The 21,629-nt window shown below is 50.4% G+C and overlaps 1 protein-coding gene across 1 annotated transcript in view; it reads right to left on the reverse strand.

Annotated features, from left to right (window-relative positions):
• SETD2 (SET domain containing 2, histone lysine methyltransferase) overlaps positions 1–19,558 on the reverse strand; it is a gene marked incomplete at its 5' end in the record, with an annotated part of 39,888 nt that extends 20,330 nt beyond the window's left edge. The window contains 12 exon segments of the mRNA XM_084207292.1: positions 1,735–2,388; positions 3,552–3,680; positions 4,037–4,171; positions 5,469–5,595; positions 6,711–6,808; positions 7,047–7,124; positions 8,138–8,261; positions 9,449–9,577; positions 10,408–10,539; positions 11,464–15,860; positions 19,453–19,495; positions 19,497–19,558. Of these exon segments, the coding sequence (XP_084063418.1) occupies positions 1,735–2,388; positions 3,552–3,680; positions 4,037–4,171; positions 5,469–5,595; positions 6,711–6,808; positions 7,047–7,124; positions 8,138–8,261; positions 9,449–9,577; positions 10,408–10,539; positions 11,464–15,860; positions 19,453–19,495; positions 19,497–19,558 (6,108 nt within the window).
• Positions 19,559–21,629: the final 2,071 nt, after the last annotated feature.

Raw genomic sequence — 21,629 nt, forward strand, 5'->3', positions numbered from 1 at the left:
ATGATTGTGCCCAAAATCTGTGCAGGTTCAGGAGTATCTGATCCTCCTGAAAAATTCAGACTGAGGTAAAATGTCCCTGAATTCTCCTGGGAATCTCTGCATTTCTAAATCCTGGTGTTTGCAGCTCCAGAAATGGCACAAGCAGAGCTTAAGGTGAGATCTCCTCCACCTGTGCTGGTGCCACAGCACAATTAACACCCATTATTTTAATTAACCTCTTTTAATCATTACTCATTATCAAAGTCAATGGGTAAATAAACTCCTCAGCTCCATGATGCATCCGAAAACATGAATTTGCTCAAAACTACTTCCAGTAATTAAAGCTGAGCTGGTGGTTGATTAAGAGAAGGGCAGAAGAACCTCCAAGTCCCACCAAGCCCACAAGAAGCTGGAATTGTGGCAGTGCCATCAATTCCTGCTGGATCCTCAGGAATCACTAGGTTTGGACTTACTAAAGAGGCTGCCAGCCCTCCTGCCCATGAATGTAAGGAATATGAAATAATACATGGAATGCAGCAGGAGCAGCAGATCCATGAGGAGTTTCCAAAGATCTAAAGAAACCCAAGGAATGGCTGAAGTGTTGAGTGGAGAGCGAGATCCACAGAGCCATGGAATGGTGTGGATGGGGAGGGACCTTAAAGGACATCCAGTGCCACCCCCTGCCACAGGCAGGGACACCTTCCAGTGTCCCAGGGTGCCCCAAGCTCCAGCCTGGCCTTGGACACTGCCAGGGATCCAGGGACAGCCACAGCTGCTCTGGGCACCCTGTGCCAGGGCCTGCCCACCCCACAGGAGGAATTAATTCTTTCTTAACCACTGAGCTAAATCTTTCCTCTTTTAATTTAGAACAGTTACTGGAATGTCATCCTACATCCCACCAAAAAGCTGGTGGTGGCTGCAGATCCCATTGGCCACCTATGGGACAGGGACATGATTCCCTGGACAGAGGGAGCCACCAAGCCCTTCTCTTGAAGAGGTTTTCTGCTCCAGAAGACTTTGATGGGAGTGAAACCACTGAAGTCCCAAATAACACCCAAATCTGGGCACTTCCAACTGTGAACACCCAGGGGATGATCCAACACTGCCTTTGAGAGAACTTGGCATGGCCAACAGACCCTTCTCTGGAGGCTCCACACGGTGCAGATCAAAAGCAGAGGTTGAAAGGACAGGAAAAGCTGGGAATGTTGGGATAACTCAGTTCAGAGAATCCCAGAATGGTCGGGTTGGGGGGAACCTCAAGGATCATCCAATTCCACTCCCTGTCATGGGCAGGGACACCTTCCACTATCCCAGGCTGCTCCAAGCCCTGTCCAACCTTGGACATTTCCAGGGATGGGCCATTTAGGAGTAGCCTTGAACACTTCCAAGGATGGAATTCAGGAGCAGACAGTCCATCCATCTGTTTCCACATTGAGGGATGTGGGCCACTTCCACCCAAAATGCTCATAGGAGTCTCAATCCCTCAGAGCCGCCCTTTCCCTGGAAGTCTAAGGGGATGACCGAGGTGTCCTTGCGTGCTGCTGGTTTCACCAGCACCTGGACATTTCTCAGGTCACACCCAGGGCAGCTGCCACCAGAGGATTTATACAGAAAGCTATTTTTGTGTGGAAAAGGCCATTTAGTTACCAAATATTAACCAAAGGACGTCAAACCAGCCCCATTTGCACCACACCCCCACCAAATCCAGGTTTTCCTTAGCTCCAGGTGCTGGAGCTGCACAGAGCTGCCTCTTACCTTGAGCTCCTTCCAGCTGTCGAGCAGCCTGGTGGCCAAGTCGCTCACATCCACAATTTTATCTGTCTGCTCCTGGCTCCTTTCACTCTCCACATCAGAAACTCCTTCCTCCTCATCCTGTGATGGTGTCTCCATGGCCATGGGCTCCTCCAGCTTCGCTCCATTGCTCTCCTTCACCTCTGCCTCAGGCTCGGCTTCCAGCTCTGCAGGCTGAGATTTGCTGCTCTCCACCGGCGCCTCCACAGCAGTTTTGATCTCCTGCTGCTGCTGCTGCTGCTGCTGCTGCTCCTCTGCCACCTCCATTGGGGCAGCCTCCAGCTGGTCCAGGTCCTCCTTGCCCTCCTTCCCTTCCAGCTCGCTGGTGGTGTCCGAGATGGCGCTGTCCATGCTGTTCTCACTGATGATCTTCAGCCTGCGGAACACCAACTTCTTGGGGGTGTCCGTGTCCCCCTCCACGCCCTGCTTGGCCGAGAGCTCCGGGGTGTTGAGGGGGGTGTGTGCCCGGGACGTGTTCTCGCTGGAGTAGCCGTCGCCCTCGCTGAGCTGCGGCACCGCCGTCTTGGTCTGAGCCCAGCGCTGGATGATGGGCAGCACCTTGCTCTCCTCCAGCATGTTCTTGGTGGGGATGGGCAGCAGCTCCAGGGTCTTCATGATCTAAGGGCAAGGACAAGCAGGGCGTTGTCAGAGCCAGCAGGATTTAAAGCTGTGTCCAAGCTGGAATAATTCACTTTTCTCAGGAGGAATTAACTCTGGAATTATCAAGGTGACCATAAAATCCTGGTTTGGGTGGGAAAGGACCTTAAAGCTCATTCAGTTCTCCTTGCCATGGGCAGTGGCACCTTCCACTACCCCAGGTTGCTTCAAGCCCTGTCCAACCCGGCCTTGGACACTTCCAGGGATGAGATGTCCACAACCTCTCTGGACAACCTGTGCCAGGACCTCATCACCTTCACAGGAGGAATTAATTCTTTCTTAACCACTGATCTAAATCTTTCCAAGAATTCCTTCCCAATATCCCAAGATCTAAAATCTAAATATCTGAACTCATCAATTAAATGATGGTCACAGGTCATGGGTGATGGATTTTGGAAAGAGTATTTTCATGGAAAGGGTTGGTAAACATTGGCAGGGGCTGCCCAGGGAGGCTGTGAGTGCCCATCCCTGGAGGTGTCCCAGGAACACCTGGAGGTGGCACTCAGTGCTCTGGGCTGGGGACAAGGTGGGGATCGGGCACAGCTTGGACACAATGACCATGAACTTCCAGAAGCCTTTGGGCATCCAATCCCAAATTGTTTATGGAAAACTGAAACATTCCAGCTCCACTTCGGACTGTCAGGATCTCAAACTCCCTGTGCTTCAGCACGGAATAAACAGCAACAGCAACAACCTTCAAGTCTGGCTCATGGAATCTATGTCAGGAATCTAAGGAAAACCACAGGAGCAAATTCCTTCCATGTATTAAGGATCTGCCTGAGGGCAGAACTTTCAGGCCTGTAGTTCTGAGGCACCTGAGGTTGTTTTCCATGAACACCTGGCACAGATTTTTATTTTAAAAAAGAGAAGGAAAAGAAAATCCTCATGATCTCGAGCATTGAGCAAAGCTGCCAAAACCCTTTTCCCCAAAAAGGGCTGGCCAGCCCTGGCAGAGGCTGGAGTCACCATTCCTGGTGGGATTTAAGGGCCCTCTGGATGTGGCACTTGGGGACAAGGGTGAGTGGTGGCCTCAGCAGTGCTGGGGAACGGTTGGACTCGATCCTAAAGGGCTTTTGCCACCTCGAGGATTCCGTGAGAGCTCCCAGTGCCAGGGAATCACTGACCTCCAGCTGCAGCTTCAGGTTGTTGGCCGTGCTTCCTCTGCCATCGCCCAGCTCCGTCATCCAGATCCAGAGCAGGGACAAGCCGTGGCACTCCAGGAAGGACTTGAGGCAGGACTGCGAGTGCGTGTTCTGGAGAGCCAGATGTGGGAACAGTCAGACACTTCCAGGCAAAAACATGGAAAACTGCTCTACTGGGATCATGGTCAAAGCCACGACAGAGCCAGAACTTGGCAGCTGAGCAGGCCCAAGCTGATTTGAGTGGCTGGAACTGCTGGGATTGGAGCAGGGATCCAGCAGCAGGACCGCTCCAACCACTACAGCTCATACTGGGGAACAAAACTGAAGGACAATGGATCCTGGAGCTGCTCAGCTGAGCTTGGGATGCAGCAAAAAGGGCAGGACCTGCCTCCCACACTCCCCCTGTTCCTCTGAGGATGTCACTGGAACAGGAGGTGGATCCCTCCCCTTCCCGGGCCGCTCCTCACCTGGATGAGTTTGAGGCAGGTGAGTTTCTGCTCCAGGGTTTCGATGCGCACCATGAGCCGGGACAAGCTCAGCACCTGGTTTTTATCAGAGAGACCCTCCCCGTTCTCCAGCAGCGCCTCCAGCTCCCCATCCACCTGCACAGCCAAGCAAAACACCCTCAGGCTCAGGCCAGGCAATTCCCTGACTCCAAGCTCCCTTTTCCCTAAGGAAAACCTTGCAGCTCTGCTGGAAATTCCAGGTGGCTGCACCAACACCCTCCCGGACCTGAGTTTATCTTTTCATGCAGGAAAACAAACTAAGAAATTATCTTCAATTGCAGGTAAAACTTATTCTTTATATTCTGAGTTGTATAAATTCTCTATAAATTTGTAATGATTAATGGATTATAAACTACAACAGATTTATAATCCTTACAACCAGAGATTCCCTCTGCACACGGACACTGAAATATCACCCTCTCATTTAGCAACTAATTAGTGTTTTAAAACACCCTATAAATGATTTAGGAATTATTTTTTAGCTTACTCACTCTTTATAAATGATTTAGGAATTATTTTTTGGTTTCCTCCCTCTCTGATACAGCACATTAAAATGAAACTGGCATTTTTAAACTTCCCAAAAGAATTAGGAATAAATCTTCTCCATAGGAATATAGGTTTGTCCCTTCAAAGATTGGAATAATTACAATTTGTAGGAATTAAAGAAGAGCCTGTGCAGGTTCTTGCAGAAGATTTAATAAAAAAAAAAAAAATTCCTCTTGCTCTGGATTCTCTGCACTTTTTCCACATGGCATGAACCCTTCCCTGCAATTCCATGTGTTGTCTCTAAAATTCCACCTTGCAACCTGGAAATGGTGAAGCTCTGCCCTTGGAGCTGCCAAATTCCAGGTGATGCCCTAAATGGCAAAGCCAATCTTGTTCATCTTTCATCAATGTTTAAAAATCATGGAAAGCAACCCACATTTTTAAATGAAATTTATGGTGGGGTTTAGTTATGGATGAGTAAATACTGGACCTGGGAAAGGCACTCTCTGGTGACTTTAAATAACCAGGAGAAAGGAAATTGGATTTAACTGAAGATCCAAGAAAACACAAATCTTGAGGGACCTTGTGAAATAAAATCAATGGAGTTGGAAAAGACCCCCAAGATCATCAGTCCAACCTCTGATGACACTGAACCCTGAGGTCATCAGGAGAAAACTTCTCCCAAAGGAACAGTGATGGGATGAGAGGGAACGACCTCAAGCTGCGCCAGAGGAGGCTCAGATCAGAGAGTGGGGAAATTCCTTCATGGAAAGGGCTGGTGGAGGGGGAATCCCCGCTCCTGGAGGGATTTAAAGCCACGTGGATGTGGCACTTGGGGACGTGGGTGGTTTTGGCAGCGCTGGGGAACGCCTGGGCTCAGTGCCAGAGGCTCAATCCTCCAACTCACCGAGTCCTTCTTGCGGGAGCGCTCCTTCTTCATCTTGCCCCCGGCCGCGCGGATGCTGACCCTGTTCTCCCCCCCCAGGTACCCTCGGCAGTTGGAGGAGCCACAAAAACATTTCTGGGCCTCTTTGCTGTTGGGGGACACAAAGGCAGGTTCAACAACAGCCCAACCCCAGCCACAGCCAGCTCTGCACCCTCCAAAGCTGGAATGGGAATGGCTCTGCATGGAAAAGCCTCTGAAAACCCAAATGCAATCTTTATTCCAATCTTGATCCCCAGCTGTGGCAGCTGGAAAGACAAGCCTGCCTCACTTCCAGGCTCTCCACAGGTCAAGAACCAGGAATCAGAGAGGAAAAGGTGGAGCTGGTGGGGCTGACAACTTCTTATCCCACACTGCCATCAACATCCTAATTTTCCTAAGGAATTTAGCCTCAGGATTATACATCCATTAGGAAAAGCTGGCATTTCATAGCATTTTATAGCTCATACATTGAATTTTAGAGCTCAAAATAGGATAAAGAATGAGCTCAGCATTCATGGAAGCAGCAAAATCCACATGGGAAAATTTGTTTTGGATGTTCAGCTATGGATAATAAATACAATACATATAATAAATACAATAAATACAATAAATGCAATAAATATATTCCAAAGGAATATTTCTACCAAGCCTCTGTATTTCCCACTTGACACACCATCCATTTTAAACTCCATTCCACAATTTCTTGGGAAAATGGTAGGGTTTTATTTTAAATATGTGGAACCCACTGGAGGAACGCAGCCCTGCAGTGGTAAGAAGCAGGGAAGCTCAATTCCAGGAATTTCTATGGATGAGGAATAATCTTCAAATGCAACTTAAAACTCATTCCTGCTTACAGGAAGGGCCTGGAGAAGGATCCAGAAGGAAAAGGAAGGAATGTTCCTCAAGTTATACTTCACCAAAGAGTAATGGAGGAATCTGAGGCTCAGGTTTAGCAAAGGGATCCCAATTCCAGGCTGGAGCTTTCCCTGCAGCCCTGGATTAGGCCAGGAAGAGGGGATGAGTTATCCAGGGGGTTTTACAGCAAAGCCATAAAACAGGAGTGGGAAGGGAAGAACAGGAATTCTCGAGGAATATTGCAAAGTTTAATCAATAATCACACAGGAAGAAGCAGGGAAGGGAATTACCTGGGAAAGGAATGGAGTAGGAGCAGTGGCAGAGGGAGAGGGGAAGAGCAGGAATTGCTGGGCCAGGAAAGGGACATACCCATATCTCTGGAACTGGTAATCAAAGGTCAGCTCCGAGCCCGACGGGACCAGCTTGGTGGTGAAAAACCCAACCCGCAGCTGCCCATTCACAGTCCACTGTGGGAAAAGGATGCCAGGAGTTATTCCAGCCTCAGCTCCAGGTTTGCTTTCCCTGAACACCCCAATCCTTGGAAAAGCACTGGGGAGTTTAAAACCAGGCAAATGCCCAGGTGAAATCCAGGTGTTTTCGTGTCACTGATACAACAGCAACGAAAATCCCCAAAATAAAGAAGGAAAATGTTTCAGTGTGAGCTCTCCAGAGGGAGGAGCTGCTGGATTTGATCCAGCATTTTACCTTTTGGGTCTCACAGTTTGGCTCACAGCTGTGGTTCATGAAGCGGGAGCAGTTTCCTTTCTGGGTGGCATCGATGATCTGAAAAGGGACAAGAAATCAGGGAAAAGGCTCATTCCTTGGGATGGGAAAAGCTGCAAACACACCCATGTGGGAATCAACTCCTTTCCCACTTTTTATTTCATATTCCCCAGCTTTATTTTAGAGATTGGGATTTGTTAGGATATTAAATCCCCCCAAAGAGCACTTAGGTAACTGGGTCCTCATTTTCCAGAGTTCTCCAGCTGGATGCACATCCTGGATTTTGTTTCTGATATAGCCAGAGGGGTTGGGACAGTGAATTTTTCTCTCACACACCTCAGAAACCAAGGGAAAAATCATCCCAGAAATACAAACTCCTTTTATAGCTGGAAATGCTCCTTTGTGACACTTAAAATCACACAACAATCTCAAAAATCCTTATTTTAGGAGGAAAAACACCCAGGAAAAACCACTCTGAGTATTTTTAGCTCCTTTCCTCTCAAGCTCCCCAGACCCAAAAAGTCCTGACAGGAGACACAAGGAGAATAAGAGATGGAATTTCTATTTATCCCCCTTGTTCTCAGTCAGAGAGAACAGCTCCACATCCCTCAGAGCTGAAGCAGCCATAAATAATTAAGTTTATCCCATATATAAATATTCCAGTGGCAATCCTGCACAGAGGGACTCTGCCAGATTTAAACATCCCAATTTCATGGAGTTCACTGTGAAAGGAAATGTGGATTTTTGGTATATTTGGGCACCCAAAAAGGGCAAGTTTGGCTTGGAGCATGTTCCCAAACTTCTCTCCCATGGAACAATGAGCCATGCTCCATCTTCTCCTTTGGAAAGACACTTTTCCCTCCCTAAGGACACTGGGATATATTTAAGCTGCCAGAATTTTGCTGTAACTGAGCAATGGGTTTAAAATCCTGAGGTTTGAGGTTTCCTTTCCTCAGGAAAACATTCCCAATGGATTCAGGATGTTGCTCCATGGATTCCCCAGGAGCTGGTGCTGTGATAGCTAAATCCAGCCTTTCCCAAAGCAATCCCATCCCAGCAGCCCCACTGCTCACCTCATCATTCTTCAGGGCCATGAAATAGTAGTGGATGTTCTTGTTCCGGGCATATTCCTTCACCCGAGCCTTGAATTCCTTGTGATCCAGCACCTCCCCACAGTATTCCAAGACAAAAGTGTTGCTGCAAGAGGGAAAAACATCAATTCTCTTAGCAAAAAACCCACTAATAAACACAAAATAATCCCTGTTCAGGTGGATTCTCTGAGCACGACTCCCAGCCTGGCCATCCTGGTGCTGTAGCAAGGATGATGTGCCTTAATCTCAGGGAATTCTGATTAATTTGGGATTTTATCCTGTCACATGGGAAGGTGACAGAAGGATGAAGCTCCCCTTGGAGCAGGGTTTGTTCTATAAATTCAATATATTCGTAGAATTACAGGATGGCTTGGGTTGGAAGGGAACTTTGAGCTTGTCCCATTCCAACACCATTCCATGGGCAGGGACACCTTCCACTATCCCAGGGTGCTCCCAGCCCTGTCCAATCTGGCCTTGGACACTTCCAGGGATCCAGGGGCAGCCACTGCTGCCCTGGGCTGGAAAACACTTTTCAGGAGGAATTTTCTCAATATCCACCCAAACCTGCCCTGGCCCAGCCTGAGGCCGTTCCCTCTGCTCCTGTCCCTGTTCCCTGGAGCACAGCCCGACCCCCCGGCTGTCCCCTCCTGCCAGGAGCTGTGCAGAGCCACAAGGGCCCCCTGAGCCTCCTTTGCTTCAGGCTGAGCCCCTGCCCAGCTCCTCAGGGATTCTCCAGCCCCTTCCCAGCTCTGTTCCCTTCCCTGGACATGCTCCAGGATGTTCCCTTCTCCCAGTAAACCTCATCCTGGTCTCCCCATCCTGATCCTCCCTTGTGCCTCAGGAGATTTCAGTGTCCTCACTGCTCTCCTGTCCCAGCCTCACCTAACCCAGCACTTGGAATTACAATCCTGAATTAACAACAGGAGGAAAGATCCCCTCTGGATCCTCTTATTGTCCAAAGGGGAGGAAGAGGAGGAGGACTCAGGAAGAGAAGTTTTGCAGAGATGGGAAGAGAAGGATGGACACAACTGGAGTGAAATAGGGACAGGGAAAGGGGAGGCAGATTCATCCCAAGAATAAGCCATGGAAAACCAGGAAGAGCAAAACCAGAGTGGGAGATCAAACAATAGATGGGCAGAGGCCAAAGAGGAAGAGGGACACCCAGCAGGGACGAGGACGAGCTGGAAGAACCTCAGCCCATCTCCTGTCAGGGAAATCCAGACCCCACAGACCCTTTTCCCTTCAGGAGGAGTGAGAGGGTGGGAAAAGGCTGTGGGAAGAGGGAAGGCTTACGATGGCAGGTCCTTGGCAGCTCTGAGCCCCCAGCCCTTCTTCTCAGTCAGGATCACCTCCACATCCGCGTGCTGCTTCTTCTGGAAGCGCCGGTTGGAGCAGTAGTCACCGTTTGGACACCGGGAGGAGCTGAGGGAAGGGAAGGGAGCAAATCAATTCCCAGCAGGAAAACAGCACCAACAGGAAGGGCTCAGATGGGAAATAAATCCCAAATAATCACGAGAAATTCCGTGTGAAACCCTCGAATGTGGTTTGCTATAAAAAGCACCACCACGTGACCGTCAGCGTGCAAAGGCAGATCGTTTATTTCTGGAAAGATAAAAACATTTGGAATGCTGATCCCGCTGCATTTCTGTATCAGGGCATCCCAGTGGGGAGAACTGGGCTCTTCTCCCCTTGTTCTGGGGGTTATTTCTTCAAGATATTCCTCCTGTCCTACGCCTGGCCTATGAGATAAGAGCAAAAATTGGGATTCTGCCAGGTAATTCCAATCCTCCCACAATCCTCGTGCCAGGGGGGAATCCCACCAAGCACCCTGTCCCTGCCTCCAGCTCCCATGGAGCAGCAAACTTCTTCCAGAGGGAGAAGGAGACACCAGCCGTAGGCTGGAGAGGCTCTGGGAAAAGGAGATCCAGGAGGATGTGAGGGCTGATGCCCTGCAGATCACCCAAAGATTTAAATCATGGAATCATGGAATGGTTTGGTTGGGAAGGGACCCCAAGGACCACCTCATTCCACACCCCTGCCATGGGCAGGGACACCTCCCACTGTCCCGGGCTGCTCCGAGCCCCACCCAACCCCTGAAACCTTCCAGGGATGGAGCAGCCACAGCTTCTGCTGGCAGCTCCAAAGGTCACTCCAGACCAGCACAGACACATCGCTGCCACCTCCCAGGAATTCCCAAGTTATCTGAGGGATTCCCAGGACACCTGCAGGCCGATCCATGGACCCCAGCTCACCACTCGATCATGAGCAGGCGATTGAGACAATCCTCTCCACAGGCCACCTCGCCCTGCGCCCGCTCCTCCTTGGACAGAGGGGGACACTCGCACAGCATCCGCTTGATATCCCGGTGGGATTTGTTCTTCTTCCTGGGGAAGCCAAGGCATGGAAATACAGGTGAGACAGCAGCCAGGTGGAGAAACTCCTCCTCAATCCTGATCAGTGGTTTTTGGAAAAAACGGAAAATAAATGTCTCGACATATGGATCGATAACCCTAGAGGAAAGAACACCCAAGGACACTGGGCTTGGTGATGACTTTGTGATGACAAAGTGATTTCTTAAAGAGAATTCCCAGGATGTTTAGCTGTTTTCCCTTTCTCCTCCCTATGGTTATTTGGACACCCATATTTTAATCAGGCAAATTGGAGGGTTTGGTTACATCAGCTTCTGCTTTGCTGTCAAGTGAGAGGATGAGAAAGAGGAGAAAATCAGAGGCAGACTAAAAGCAGGGCATCCACTAATTCATATTTTAACTTCCATGAAGGATGTGGGGAATGCTCTGGAGCACAGATCCCAACAAGGCAAAAAAACTGTAAGAAAAAAAAATCAAATTATAGCCATTAAATTTTAAAAAGCTCCTCTGAGATGATAAAGGAAGACATGGAAGTAACCAAAGCCTTTGGAAAAGCGCCTCGTTTGTCCTAAAGCTTTTCCACACCCAGACAGAATTCCCTGTGCCAACAGAAAGGGACCGAGCTGGCATTTGAGGACATTAAACAGGCAGGATCTGGTAAAGCTATAAAAAGGGGTATAAATAAATCAACCTTTCCCTCTGATCCTCCCATTTTCCAACTCTTCTCAGCACTTGGGACTGTCTGGGGCAAACTGGGCGATTCTCTTTAGGAGAAAAGCGCCTGGGGTGGCTTTGCCAAATGTGGAGAATGCAACATCCCTGCCCCTCCCTCCAAAGGACACCAATTTGGCCATAAAAACCCAACCAGCCTGGAGCCAAATAGAAGCTAAATCCTAAACTTGCTCCCAGGAATTAAAACAAGGATAAAGCAGCAGTTACCTCTCTGTCAAGTAGACGTTCTCCTCGATGAGGTCGAAGTAACAGGGCATCTTTCCCTGCTTGGCAAACTCCTTCCAGCGCTGGGGGTCCCTGAAGTCATCCATGATGCACAACCTGCCCACCATGGAGGAATCCTGCGGCGCTGGCTCCACCTGCTCCCCCTCCAGCTTCCCCTTCCTCTTCTCCCCGGAGTCCCCATCGCTCTCAGAGTCACTCTCCAACTCCGGCCGCCTCTTTTTCGGTGGGCCTCGTTCCTTCACGTCGTTTTTCTCCAAAGCTTTCCCCTCGTCCTTCTTCTCCCCGCCCGGCACCGGCTCCTTGGTGGAATTGCTGCTGATCTCGTGCGCCTGCACCGAGCCTTTCTCCTTCTGCCCGGCCACCTGGGATTTTCCAGAGGGGCTGGGAAAGAGGGGCTTGCACTCCTCATCCCAACGCTCATCCTCTTCATACTCCTCGTGATCTTCCGTGAGGGAATCCGGCACCTGCCCTTGGACGCGTTCGTAGCTGACCCCGGCGGCTCTGCTGGCTGCCCTCGCGTCCCAGTAACCGTTGCCTTGCCAGTAGCTCTGGGAGCTGGGATAGGCTCCCGGTCCTGGCTGGTAAACGTAGCCCGAGTACATCCCAAAGCTGCTGTCCGGCTGCTGGTAGGTGCTGCTGGGTTTCTCTGGCTGGGAGAAGTCCCAGCCCGCAGCACCCATCTCCTCCGGGGCACGGAAACCTTTGTCCAGCCTGGAGTAGTCTCCGAGGCCGGACTGGTTCAACCCGCCCTGCCCTTGCCGGCTGTCAGGCTTGGAAGAGCTCATCTGGTGCCGGGATGCGTCGGTGCTTTCCAAACTCTCCGGGACACAGAAGGGCTGCTCCTCCGGCCGGCCCATGGGCCTCCCCATGGCCACCGCGTCCGGCAGCACCATCCTCTCCTCCGTGCCGGCTTTGCCGTGGCAATCGGCCGTCAGGTCCGCCTGGCTCGTGCTGTCCACGCCGTCGCTCTGGGCCTGGCACGGATCCGCCCGCAGCTCCTCCAGCTCCTTCCTGCTCAGCTCCGTGGAGGTCGCCGGACTCTTCTCCATCCCTCTGGGAGAACACCTGCTCTCCACCTGGGGACCACCTTTACTCCCCATATTTTCTGGCCTCTCCTCATAGTAGGGCCTGCTGGGCTCGGGCCGATCATCGTCCCAGTGGTCGGAGAAGCGCCGGTTGCTCCGGGAGGAGCCCGGGCTGTTCTCCTCCATGGCTATGGTGGAGTTCTTGGGAACCACCACGACCGACTGGAGCCTCTTCCGCGGCGTCCCGTCATCAGAATCCGAGTCCTCCGTGTCGCTGTCCTCGCTGCCCCCCTCGCTGTCACTGTCCCCCGTGTCGGAATAATCGTCGTGGCCGGCAGGAATGAATTCCGAGGCGTTGCCGCTGCTGTCGCACGTTGGGGCTTGGGTCACCATCTCCGTGTCCTCTGCAGTGACGATGACATCAGAGGAGGGATACAAAGCGTCTGGACAAGCAGAGGCCACCAAGGGCTTGCTGCCCTCATCCCTCTCGACCGATACACCAGGACACTGAACGCTCAGCTCATCCAGCTCAGCTCCCTCGGTGGAAACAGCACTTTCTTCCACGACCTCTCTGCCGCGGTGTTCCAGCGGCACTTCCGAATAGTAGGAATGTTCATTCTGGAACGACAACTTGCCTTTTGCTGAGCCAAGATCAACGTGCTGAGCATCCAACTCCAGCATCTCTTCGGCTTCTGAATGCTGGAGCGGCTCTTGGCACACACCTGGCGGGGGCACATCCCATTTGGAAGAGACACTTTCCTCTGGCATGGGATGATCCGACTGGAGCCTCTGGGAACAGCCATCCTGGGAGGAATCCCTACTCGAGCTTTCTGCTGCCAGGCTGATTTTATGGGAAGGAGGGCCGTGTTCATCCTCCCCAGCAGACTTGGAATGGGAATCCTCCATGCTCTCATAATCACACGTCACCGTCTGCGGCTCCACCTGCACGTCCAGGAAAGTCTCGGATGTCACTTTCAAATCCGCAGGTTCCGCTTCGATTTCCACTTCCGAGTGGTACAAACCAGGGGTGGCATCATCGGAAATGTAGCAAAAAACAGGTTCTTTGGTTTTGTCACACGGAGTCACCTCCTCGTCCAGCTTCTTAAGGACAGTGTTGGTGGGATCTACATTCACGGCAGGGAGAGGGGTGGCTTCCTCTGGCTGCTGCGGCTCCGGAGCCTCCGCTTCCTGGAACAGGCTGTTGCACTCGCTGGACTGGACCCGGGAATCATCCAGCTCTTGTTCTTGGGACACATCCATGATCTCAAACCCATTGGATGGCAACGGATATGACGGGCTGGTCTTGATGGCAGGCGATGCTTCCGACGGACCCGGGCCGTGGTCAGAGGATGCAGCGACATCCTCTGCTTTGCAGGCACTGGAGGTTGCCAGACCCTCATCCTGACCCTCCGGGGAGCCGTTCATGCTCGATTCCGTGGGGAAACACACTCTTAAGGGATCGTGCTTTGCCTTTAAGAACACTTCTTGCTCCTTAACACTGTCATGGCCTTCGTTTGCTGAAAGTTCCTCGGATTTTGAGTTTGCCAAACCTGTCTTGGACTCATCAGCCTTTGGCAAAGCGGGAGAATCGTTGAACTGATTTAACGGAGAAAGCGTCTTTTCCCTTTCCAACTTTTTCACACTGGACACCCTGATCTCATTGCTCTTTACACAAGAGGTCTCTAAATCTAGAGAATTAGACTTGGACTTGATTTCTTCGATCGATTCTGTACAACAGAAAGAACTCTTATATTTATCAGGCTTTGGTGCGGGGGCCTTGGAAGGGGTGGATTTATAGCGGGAGGAATTCACATTACTGTCGGGCTTGGAATGGGATGTCCCCTTCCGATAGCCCAGTTCATCGAGGGGAGAGCACCTTTTGGATACTTCACTTTCAGAAGTCCTTTTGGAATCTCGATCCACTTTCGAAGACGACCTCCCTCGCCTGTCCACGTCGGCGTGAGACGACTCCACTTTGCTGTCCCTGTCCGACTTGGAGTAAGAGGATCTCGAGTCTCTGTAGGAGGAGGAGGAATGGGAGGACGTACGCCTGGAGTCGCTGGACCTGGAATGTGTCCTCCTGTACTCATCCTCCGAGTCCGAGCTCTCCCGCGCCCGGCTGTCCGCGTACGACCGGGAATAGCGCGACCGTTCCCGGTACGGGGAGCTCCGGTGGTACCGGCGGTCGGAGTCGTAGTAATGCGAGCGCTCCGACCTCGAGTAGGAGGAGCTGGTTCGGGAGCTGCGATCGGAGCGGGAACGGGAATGAGACCGGCTTCGCCTCCTCTCTCTGTCCGAGCGGGAGCGGGAGGACGAGTACCGCGAGTCTCTCTCCGATTTGGAATAGCTCGAGTACTTCTCATCCCTGTCCGACCTGGAGCGCGACGAGGACTTGCCCTGGTCATCACCGCGGAGGGACGCGGAGCTCCGTCTGGAATCTCTCTCCTTTTCCGTGCTGGAGATCTTCTGTTCGTGCGACCGCTGGCTGGAGGAGGTCCTCACGGAATCCTCGTCGGACTCGGAGCCCTGCGGCGCGCCGTCCGACTGGGAGAACTTCCTCTTGGCCCCCTGCCTCCGGGAGCACGCGGGAGCACCCTTCGAGCCGTCGGAAACCTCATCCTCCTTCCCAATATGGGAATCTTCCTTCGGCGGGGTTATCTCCGTCTGCTCGGGCGCGGGTTGAGTCCCGCGTTCCTCCGAGCCGCGCGACGCCGGATCCTGCTTGGCGTCTGGTTCCGAGGCCTCCCTGGGCAGCGCCTGGCTCGGCTCCCTCGGCACGGGAGCCTCGGCTTCGCCGGGCGGCGACAGCAGCAGCGCCGGCATCGGTGTCACCGGCGGCGGCGGCGGGGCCGTGGCTCCGGGAACCGGCATCGGTGAGCCCGGCGGTGGCGGCGGGGGCGGGGGAGGCGGCGGCGTGGGGGGGAAATCCACGGCCAAGGCCACCGGTTCCGTCACCAGTGCCGCCGGAGCCGGGGGTGGCTTTGCCGTGACGTTCAGCAAATGTTTTTTAAAATGAATCTTCCCCAATTCTACCTTCGGTTTTGGAGGTGAAGATTCCTCGGCTGAACTGGCGGTGTCCCCCAGGTCCAGTTTATTTTTGGGGTTAAAATCAGTCGGAAGGGGAACCGCCGGAGGGGTGGGAGTTTCATTTTGTTTCTCGTTTCCCAGAGCAGTCAGGAATCGATTGGGTAAAGTTTTCTTGGTTAAACTAAAGCTGAAAGACACTTTTTGTCTTCCCTGCTCCTCAAGGTTAACCTTGGTTTTGGTGCCTTTGGGCAAAAAGCGGCTCGAGGCGACGCCTTTGAACACTGGGCCTTTGATAAAACCAGCTCTCGGCACCGTTTCAGGTTTGCCCTGTGGAAGAAAAATAAGATGGAGTTGGAGGAATTGGATTTTGGGGGGTTTGAACTCAGTTCTGCAGCATTTTCTTTCACCTGGTGAATTTTTCATGATGATAAAAGAGAAATGCATACTCTGGGTCTGTCTTTATTGCTTGGCTCTGTCCTGAAAAAAATCAATTCCTCAGACTTCTCCAGCTTGAAACTAAGCCTCCTCTGAGGTTTGGGCTGAGGCTTTTTATCTGACTTATTAATGACCAAGCTCAAAGTCCTTTTATCATTTAATTCTTATTTTTAAAAAATAGAGTTCGGCTTACAAAGTTAATTGAGGGCAAAAATCTGCTTTTTTATGCTGTTTCTGTGGTCCCATGCTACAAAAGATCCTGGGTTTTAAGTTTAAAGTGCATTTGTTTATGTGAATTCACCTGGATGCAGACTTCCAGTACTGGAAAAGGCTCCAGGGAGAGCTCAGAGCCCCTGGCAGGGCTTGAAGGGGCTCCAGGAGAGCTGGAGAGGGACTGGGGACAAGGGATGGAGGGACAGGACACAGGGAATGGCTCCCACTGCCAGAGGGCAGGGATGGATGGGTACTGGAAATTAGGAATTCCTGGCTGGGAGGGTGGGGAAGGACTGGGATGGAATTCCCAGAGCAGCTGGGGCTGCCCCTGGATCCCTGGCAGTGCCCAAGGCCAGGTTGGACACTGGGGCTGGGAGCAGCCTGGGACAGTGGAAGGTGTCCCTGCTATGGCAGGGGTGGCACTGGATGATCCTGAGGGTCCCTTCCCACCTAAACCAGTCTGGGATTCTGGAATTTGGTCCCAGCATAAACCAGACCAACAATTACATCAGGAATTTAAACCCCATCCTTTCCCACCTCCCCCCAACAGACTTCATCCTGGTCATCACTAATTCCTGCAAGTTCCCAGGCTCAGGCCTAGACCAGCATTAATCAACAACTCCCCAAGAATTCCCATCAGGACCCAGTGGTGCATGATGAATCTGCCATCTCTGGATCAACCAACTGCTCCAAGCTCCATGTCTTTCCCACCAGGAGCTTCTGGCTGCCCCCAGCCCAGGAGCTTGTTTAGCACCTTCCAAGCCCAAACCCAGGAATTTTCAGAGCACACAGCACCCTATATTCACCCACTTGGGCATTTCTCCCTCTGTTTTAAATCTCAGAGCTCATCTGTGCCCCAGAAATAAAATCCTGGAGAAGATAAAGTGGGAAAAGGGCTTTGTTGTCAACAGCCCCAAAAATCCAAATTGCATCAGAATCATGGAATTCCAGAATGGTTTGGGTTGAAGGGACCCTCAGGATTATCCTGCTTCAATCCTGCCATGGCAGGGAACACCTTCCACTATCTCAGGTTGCTCCAAGCCCTGTCCAACCTGGCCTTGGACACTTCCAGGGATCCAGGGGCAGCCACAGCTGCTCTGGATATTACATTTTCTGTGTTAACCCTAATTTCAATGGAAAGAGTCATTTCCAAATTGTCCAGAGCAGGGTTTTGCTGCTGTAGCTGTGCCATGAGCACATTTTTGGCAGGAGCAGCCGTTTCCTGCAGCCCTCTGTGAATTATTAAGGATTTTGTTATCCTTTAACTCATGGAAAACAACGTGGAGCTGCCCAGGATCAAGGCACCAGAGTAAATGATTAAATGAGACATTGGTGGATTGGAAATCCTGTTTTCTGCACCCTGGGACATCACATATCCCAAAAACTGCTCTTTTTCAACTCTCTGGGGGTTTCATTGTGAGCACCTGTTAATGGTCTATCCATGACTCATCCTGGTGACCCAACCCAGCATCACTCCGGATCTGCAGCAGCAAATTCCCTTCACTGTGGGAAAACTGGGAGCAAAACCCAAAGCATTTCCTTGAAATCCATGGTTTTTATGAGGGGACATTTCAGGGACGACTTTAAAGGAGTTTCATGGCTAAAAGGGAACCCAAAACACTGACTTTGGAAAAAAGGAGATTCTCCAGCTCTGAAATGAGCTCCTCTCACCACAACTCACAACCATCTCCACAAAGTCCTGCTGGAAATGCCATCCCTGTTTTCCAGAGAATCCACACATCACAAGTGATCCTGGGATTAATCCACATTAATTCATGGGAGAATGAAGGACAAAATGAACCCTACTGAGACCATCCTCCTGTAGGAGTTCAGCCTCTTGAAGAGTGAGGGAACAGCATTGTGGGGAATTCCTGGATCAACTGTCATCCTTACAACCAGAAATTCCCAATTTTTTTACTCCAACCTGAGACAAGAGAAGGGAGCAGATTCCTCTCCAACCACACCCTGAAGGATCTCCACAGGTCTGAACCCAAATTCTTATCAAGGATAGGATTTTTTAATCATATCAACTATAAATAAGTAATAATAAATTAAGAAATATATAGATAAAAATACTACTCAGGGAAATTCAGGGAATCAGCATTTCAGAGTTTTCCTTCTTGCTACCTCTTTGATGCCATTATTTTAAGTGTCAATGCTTTGATCAAAATCCTTCTAATTTCAAGCACAACAGCTCCAAAATAAAGGGAATAAGGGGCTTTGGAAAGATCCACCTTTTCCCAAATATGGGATCTGCAGGCAAAAAAGAGCTGCCACATTTCCATTCCTCCCCTTCCCACAGCCAGCTCAGCAGAGCTGACACATTCCAGGATATTTCCCCTCATGAGTTCACCCTTCCAGGGATTTTTTTCCTTAAATAACAGCAACTTGAACAAAACACGATTCCCAGAATTTGAAACACACTCCACAGGTAACGTGGTAAATGTAACAGGTGGGAATTAGTGAAAAGCTCTCCAGGAGGAGAGGAACTCTCCTTCCTCTCCTGTTTTACAGAGAGGGAACATTACCCAAAATGGAAAAAAAAAAGCACATCCAAAATGGTTACCAGCCCTCATTCCAAAGCCAGATTAAAATCTATCCCAGGCCTCCAAGTTTTCTCTTCTCCCAACAAATTCATTGACTCACAGGCAGCAAAGCTCATTATTTTTACAAATTAAGTCTTTAAATAATCAGCACCAACCCACACCAAGCTGTGCCATCACCTCCTGTGTGCTTGTGGCACGAGTGGTACTGGAATTACTGCCCTTTCTTCCCAAATTTAATGAGAATTACTGCCCTTCCTCCCCAAATTTAATGAGAATTATTACCCCTCATTTCCAAATTTAATGAGAATTACTGTCCCTCATTTCCAAATTCAATGGAAATTACTGCCCCTCCTTCCCAAATTTAATGGGAATTACTGCCCTTCCTCCCCAAATTTAATGGGAATTACTGCCCTTCCTCCCCAAATTTAATGAGAATTATTGCCTTTCCCTCCCAAATTCAATGAGAATTACTGCCCCTCCTTCCCAAATTCAATGGGAATTATTGCCCCTCCTTCCCAAATTCAATGGGAATTATTGCCCCACCTTCCCAAATTCAATGGGAATTATTGCCCCTCCTTCCCAAAGTGAACCAGAGGGATCCCACAAAAGCACCCATTTGCTTTACCCAGCCCCTCAGTGGCTCTGGATTCATGGAATGCCTTGATCAAACTGACCCAAGCTGGGTTCACAGGAGATCCAGGAATGTTGGAATTGGTTTTACTCACCTCATTTTCTTCTTCTCTATTGCAATCCAGCCGGGGAAACATGGAAAAAAAACAGGAAAAGAAGGTGTGAACAGCAGGTAGGAACAAGAAATGGAACATTGGACATCTGGATTTGGAATGGGAAGGACTTGGGACATGGAGTGAGGGAAACACCGACAGCACCTGGACACAAACCCAGCTCTGAGGGGAGCACGGCACAGTTGGGACGCCCCAAAATTCCCTGGAAAACCCACATGGATCAGGACAGAGCAAACCTTTTTGGAGAGAACTGCTGGCTTGGTGGTGTCTCCAGTTATTTCAACATGCTGCAGGAATAAAAGCCTCAAAAATGTGAATTAAAAAGGTGGATTTGGGATTCTTTCCATTTGAATACTTTCCTGAATAATTGAAAGTTTCTGCCTCTCATTGACAGAAATTTAAGATATTAATGAAGGTCTGACTGCTGTGCATCTGCCCTGGCCATTTGCATAATTAATCCCAATTTTGGCAGCTTGAAAATGAATTAATTAGGATCATTCTCCATGCTGAGGCAACAGGAAAGCTGGGTTTTCCCAGCTTTCCACTCTTCCCAAGTTCTCTGCTCTGATCCCACAGCGAAGTCATTTCTCCTCAGGGAAGGAGAAGGAACAGGAGCACGTCTCCCTCTCCTTGCTTTGCTCAATCCCCTGGAGAGTGTCAGGGAATGTTTTGGCCCTACCAACACCCAACCTCAGCCAAGACATCAACAGTTCCTCTGTCATGGATCTACCACAGATCCCAAACCCTCTCCAGCACTCCGACATAGCCCAGAGCTGGAATTCTCCTACATTTCACCGGCTTTTATTCAGCACTGTTGTGGTGACAAAGCCAAAGATTCCCCACAGATAAGTTCACAGATTCCACCTCAAGCATCAGCTCAATGAGAAATACCCAATTTTGGAAGAAAAAGTAAAAATTTTCGTTTCAGAGCAACGTGGACGCGGTGACGGCACAAGAACCACCCAGGTCCCTACTGAAACCATCCCCAGCTGGGAACTGGGAGCAAAGGGAAGGGCTGGGAAGAACCTTCCCCTCAGGAATACTCTCCTGCCCCTCCAAAGGTTCCCATCCAATTGATCCAGCTTGTTAAAAGACCATAAATTATTCCCGGAGCAGCACCAAGGGGGTTGGATTGCATCAAGGAAACCCCAGGCAGGAGGAGGCAGGAATTCCAAACCCCACAGGTGCAGGAGCTCTCCAAGGGCACCACTCCCACTGGAATTAAGGCCCAAAAGGAGCTTTCAATTTCAGGATCACCAAGAGAGGAGTTTGGGACTTTCAGGTTTGGGTTTGAAGTTTTGTGGGGTCAACACTCAACAAAAACCTCGCGTTTGGTGATTTAAGGACCTGTCCCAACCTCAGAGATTCCAGGAAGATTTTCCAGACTTCCTAAGCAGATGCAGCAGAGAATGACGACCACCAGGTAGAAGTTGAGGGTTCTAAGGCAAAAATAACTATCTTTATACATAAAAATCCATCTTTAATCAGCTGTATATTGGGAGAGAGGTAATTAAATTTTGTATTTATAGTTAATAACAAGGATAATTAATGATAAGGAGAAAAGAGAGTCAGGATCCTTCCAATCCAGAAAAATCCCGCAGGAAAAAGAGAGTAAACAGGTGATCCCTATGCCTGGAAGTGTCCAAGGCCAGGCTGGACAGGGCTTGGAGTAACCTGGGATAGTGGAAGGTGTCCCTGGGTGGGACAGGATGATCCCATTCCCACCCAAACCATTTGGGATTCTGAGATTCCATCAATTAAAAGAAAAGGTGCTGACCTTCCTAAAAGCAGGGTTATGAACCCCATTTCCTTCCCAGCCTCTTCCTCCTCCCCATATTAAAAAAAAAAAAAAAAAACAAAAACCCATAAAAATAGAATTCCAGAATTAGGGAAGGCACTGCCGTTCCCTCTGGAGCCTTGTGCCAAATTCCTCCCACGCTGGGATGAAGTTACATAAAATCCCCCTGCTCCAAGCTCAGGATCCACCCCAACACATCACCCAGGGCTTCTCCAGCACTATTCCAGCTCCACAGGTTTGGAACAATTCCCTCAGCTGCACCTTGCTCCCTGCAGGCACCAAAAATACAACTGGGCTGAAAGTGAGCACGGAATTCCTGCACTTTTGTGGCTCCTTCCTGGGAAACTCAGGAGAAAAGAGT

The sequence above is a fragment of the Fringilla coelebs genome (genome assembly GCF_963513975.1).
Source record: "Fringilla coelebs genome assembly, chromosome: 1".
Classification (NCBI taxonomy): Eukaryota; Metazoa; Chordata; class Aves; order Passeriformes; family Fringillidae; genus Fringilla; species Fringilla coelebs.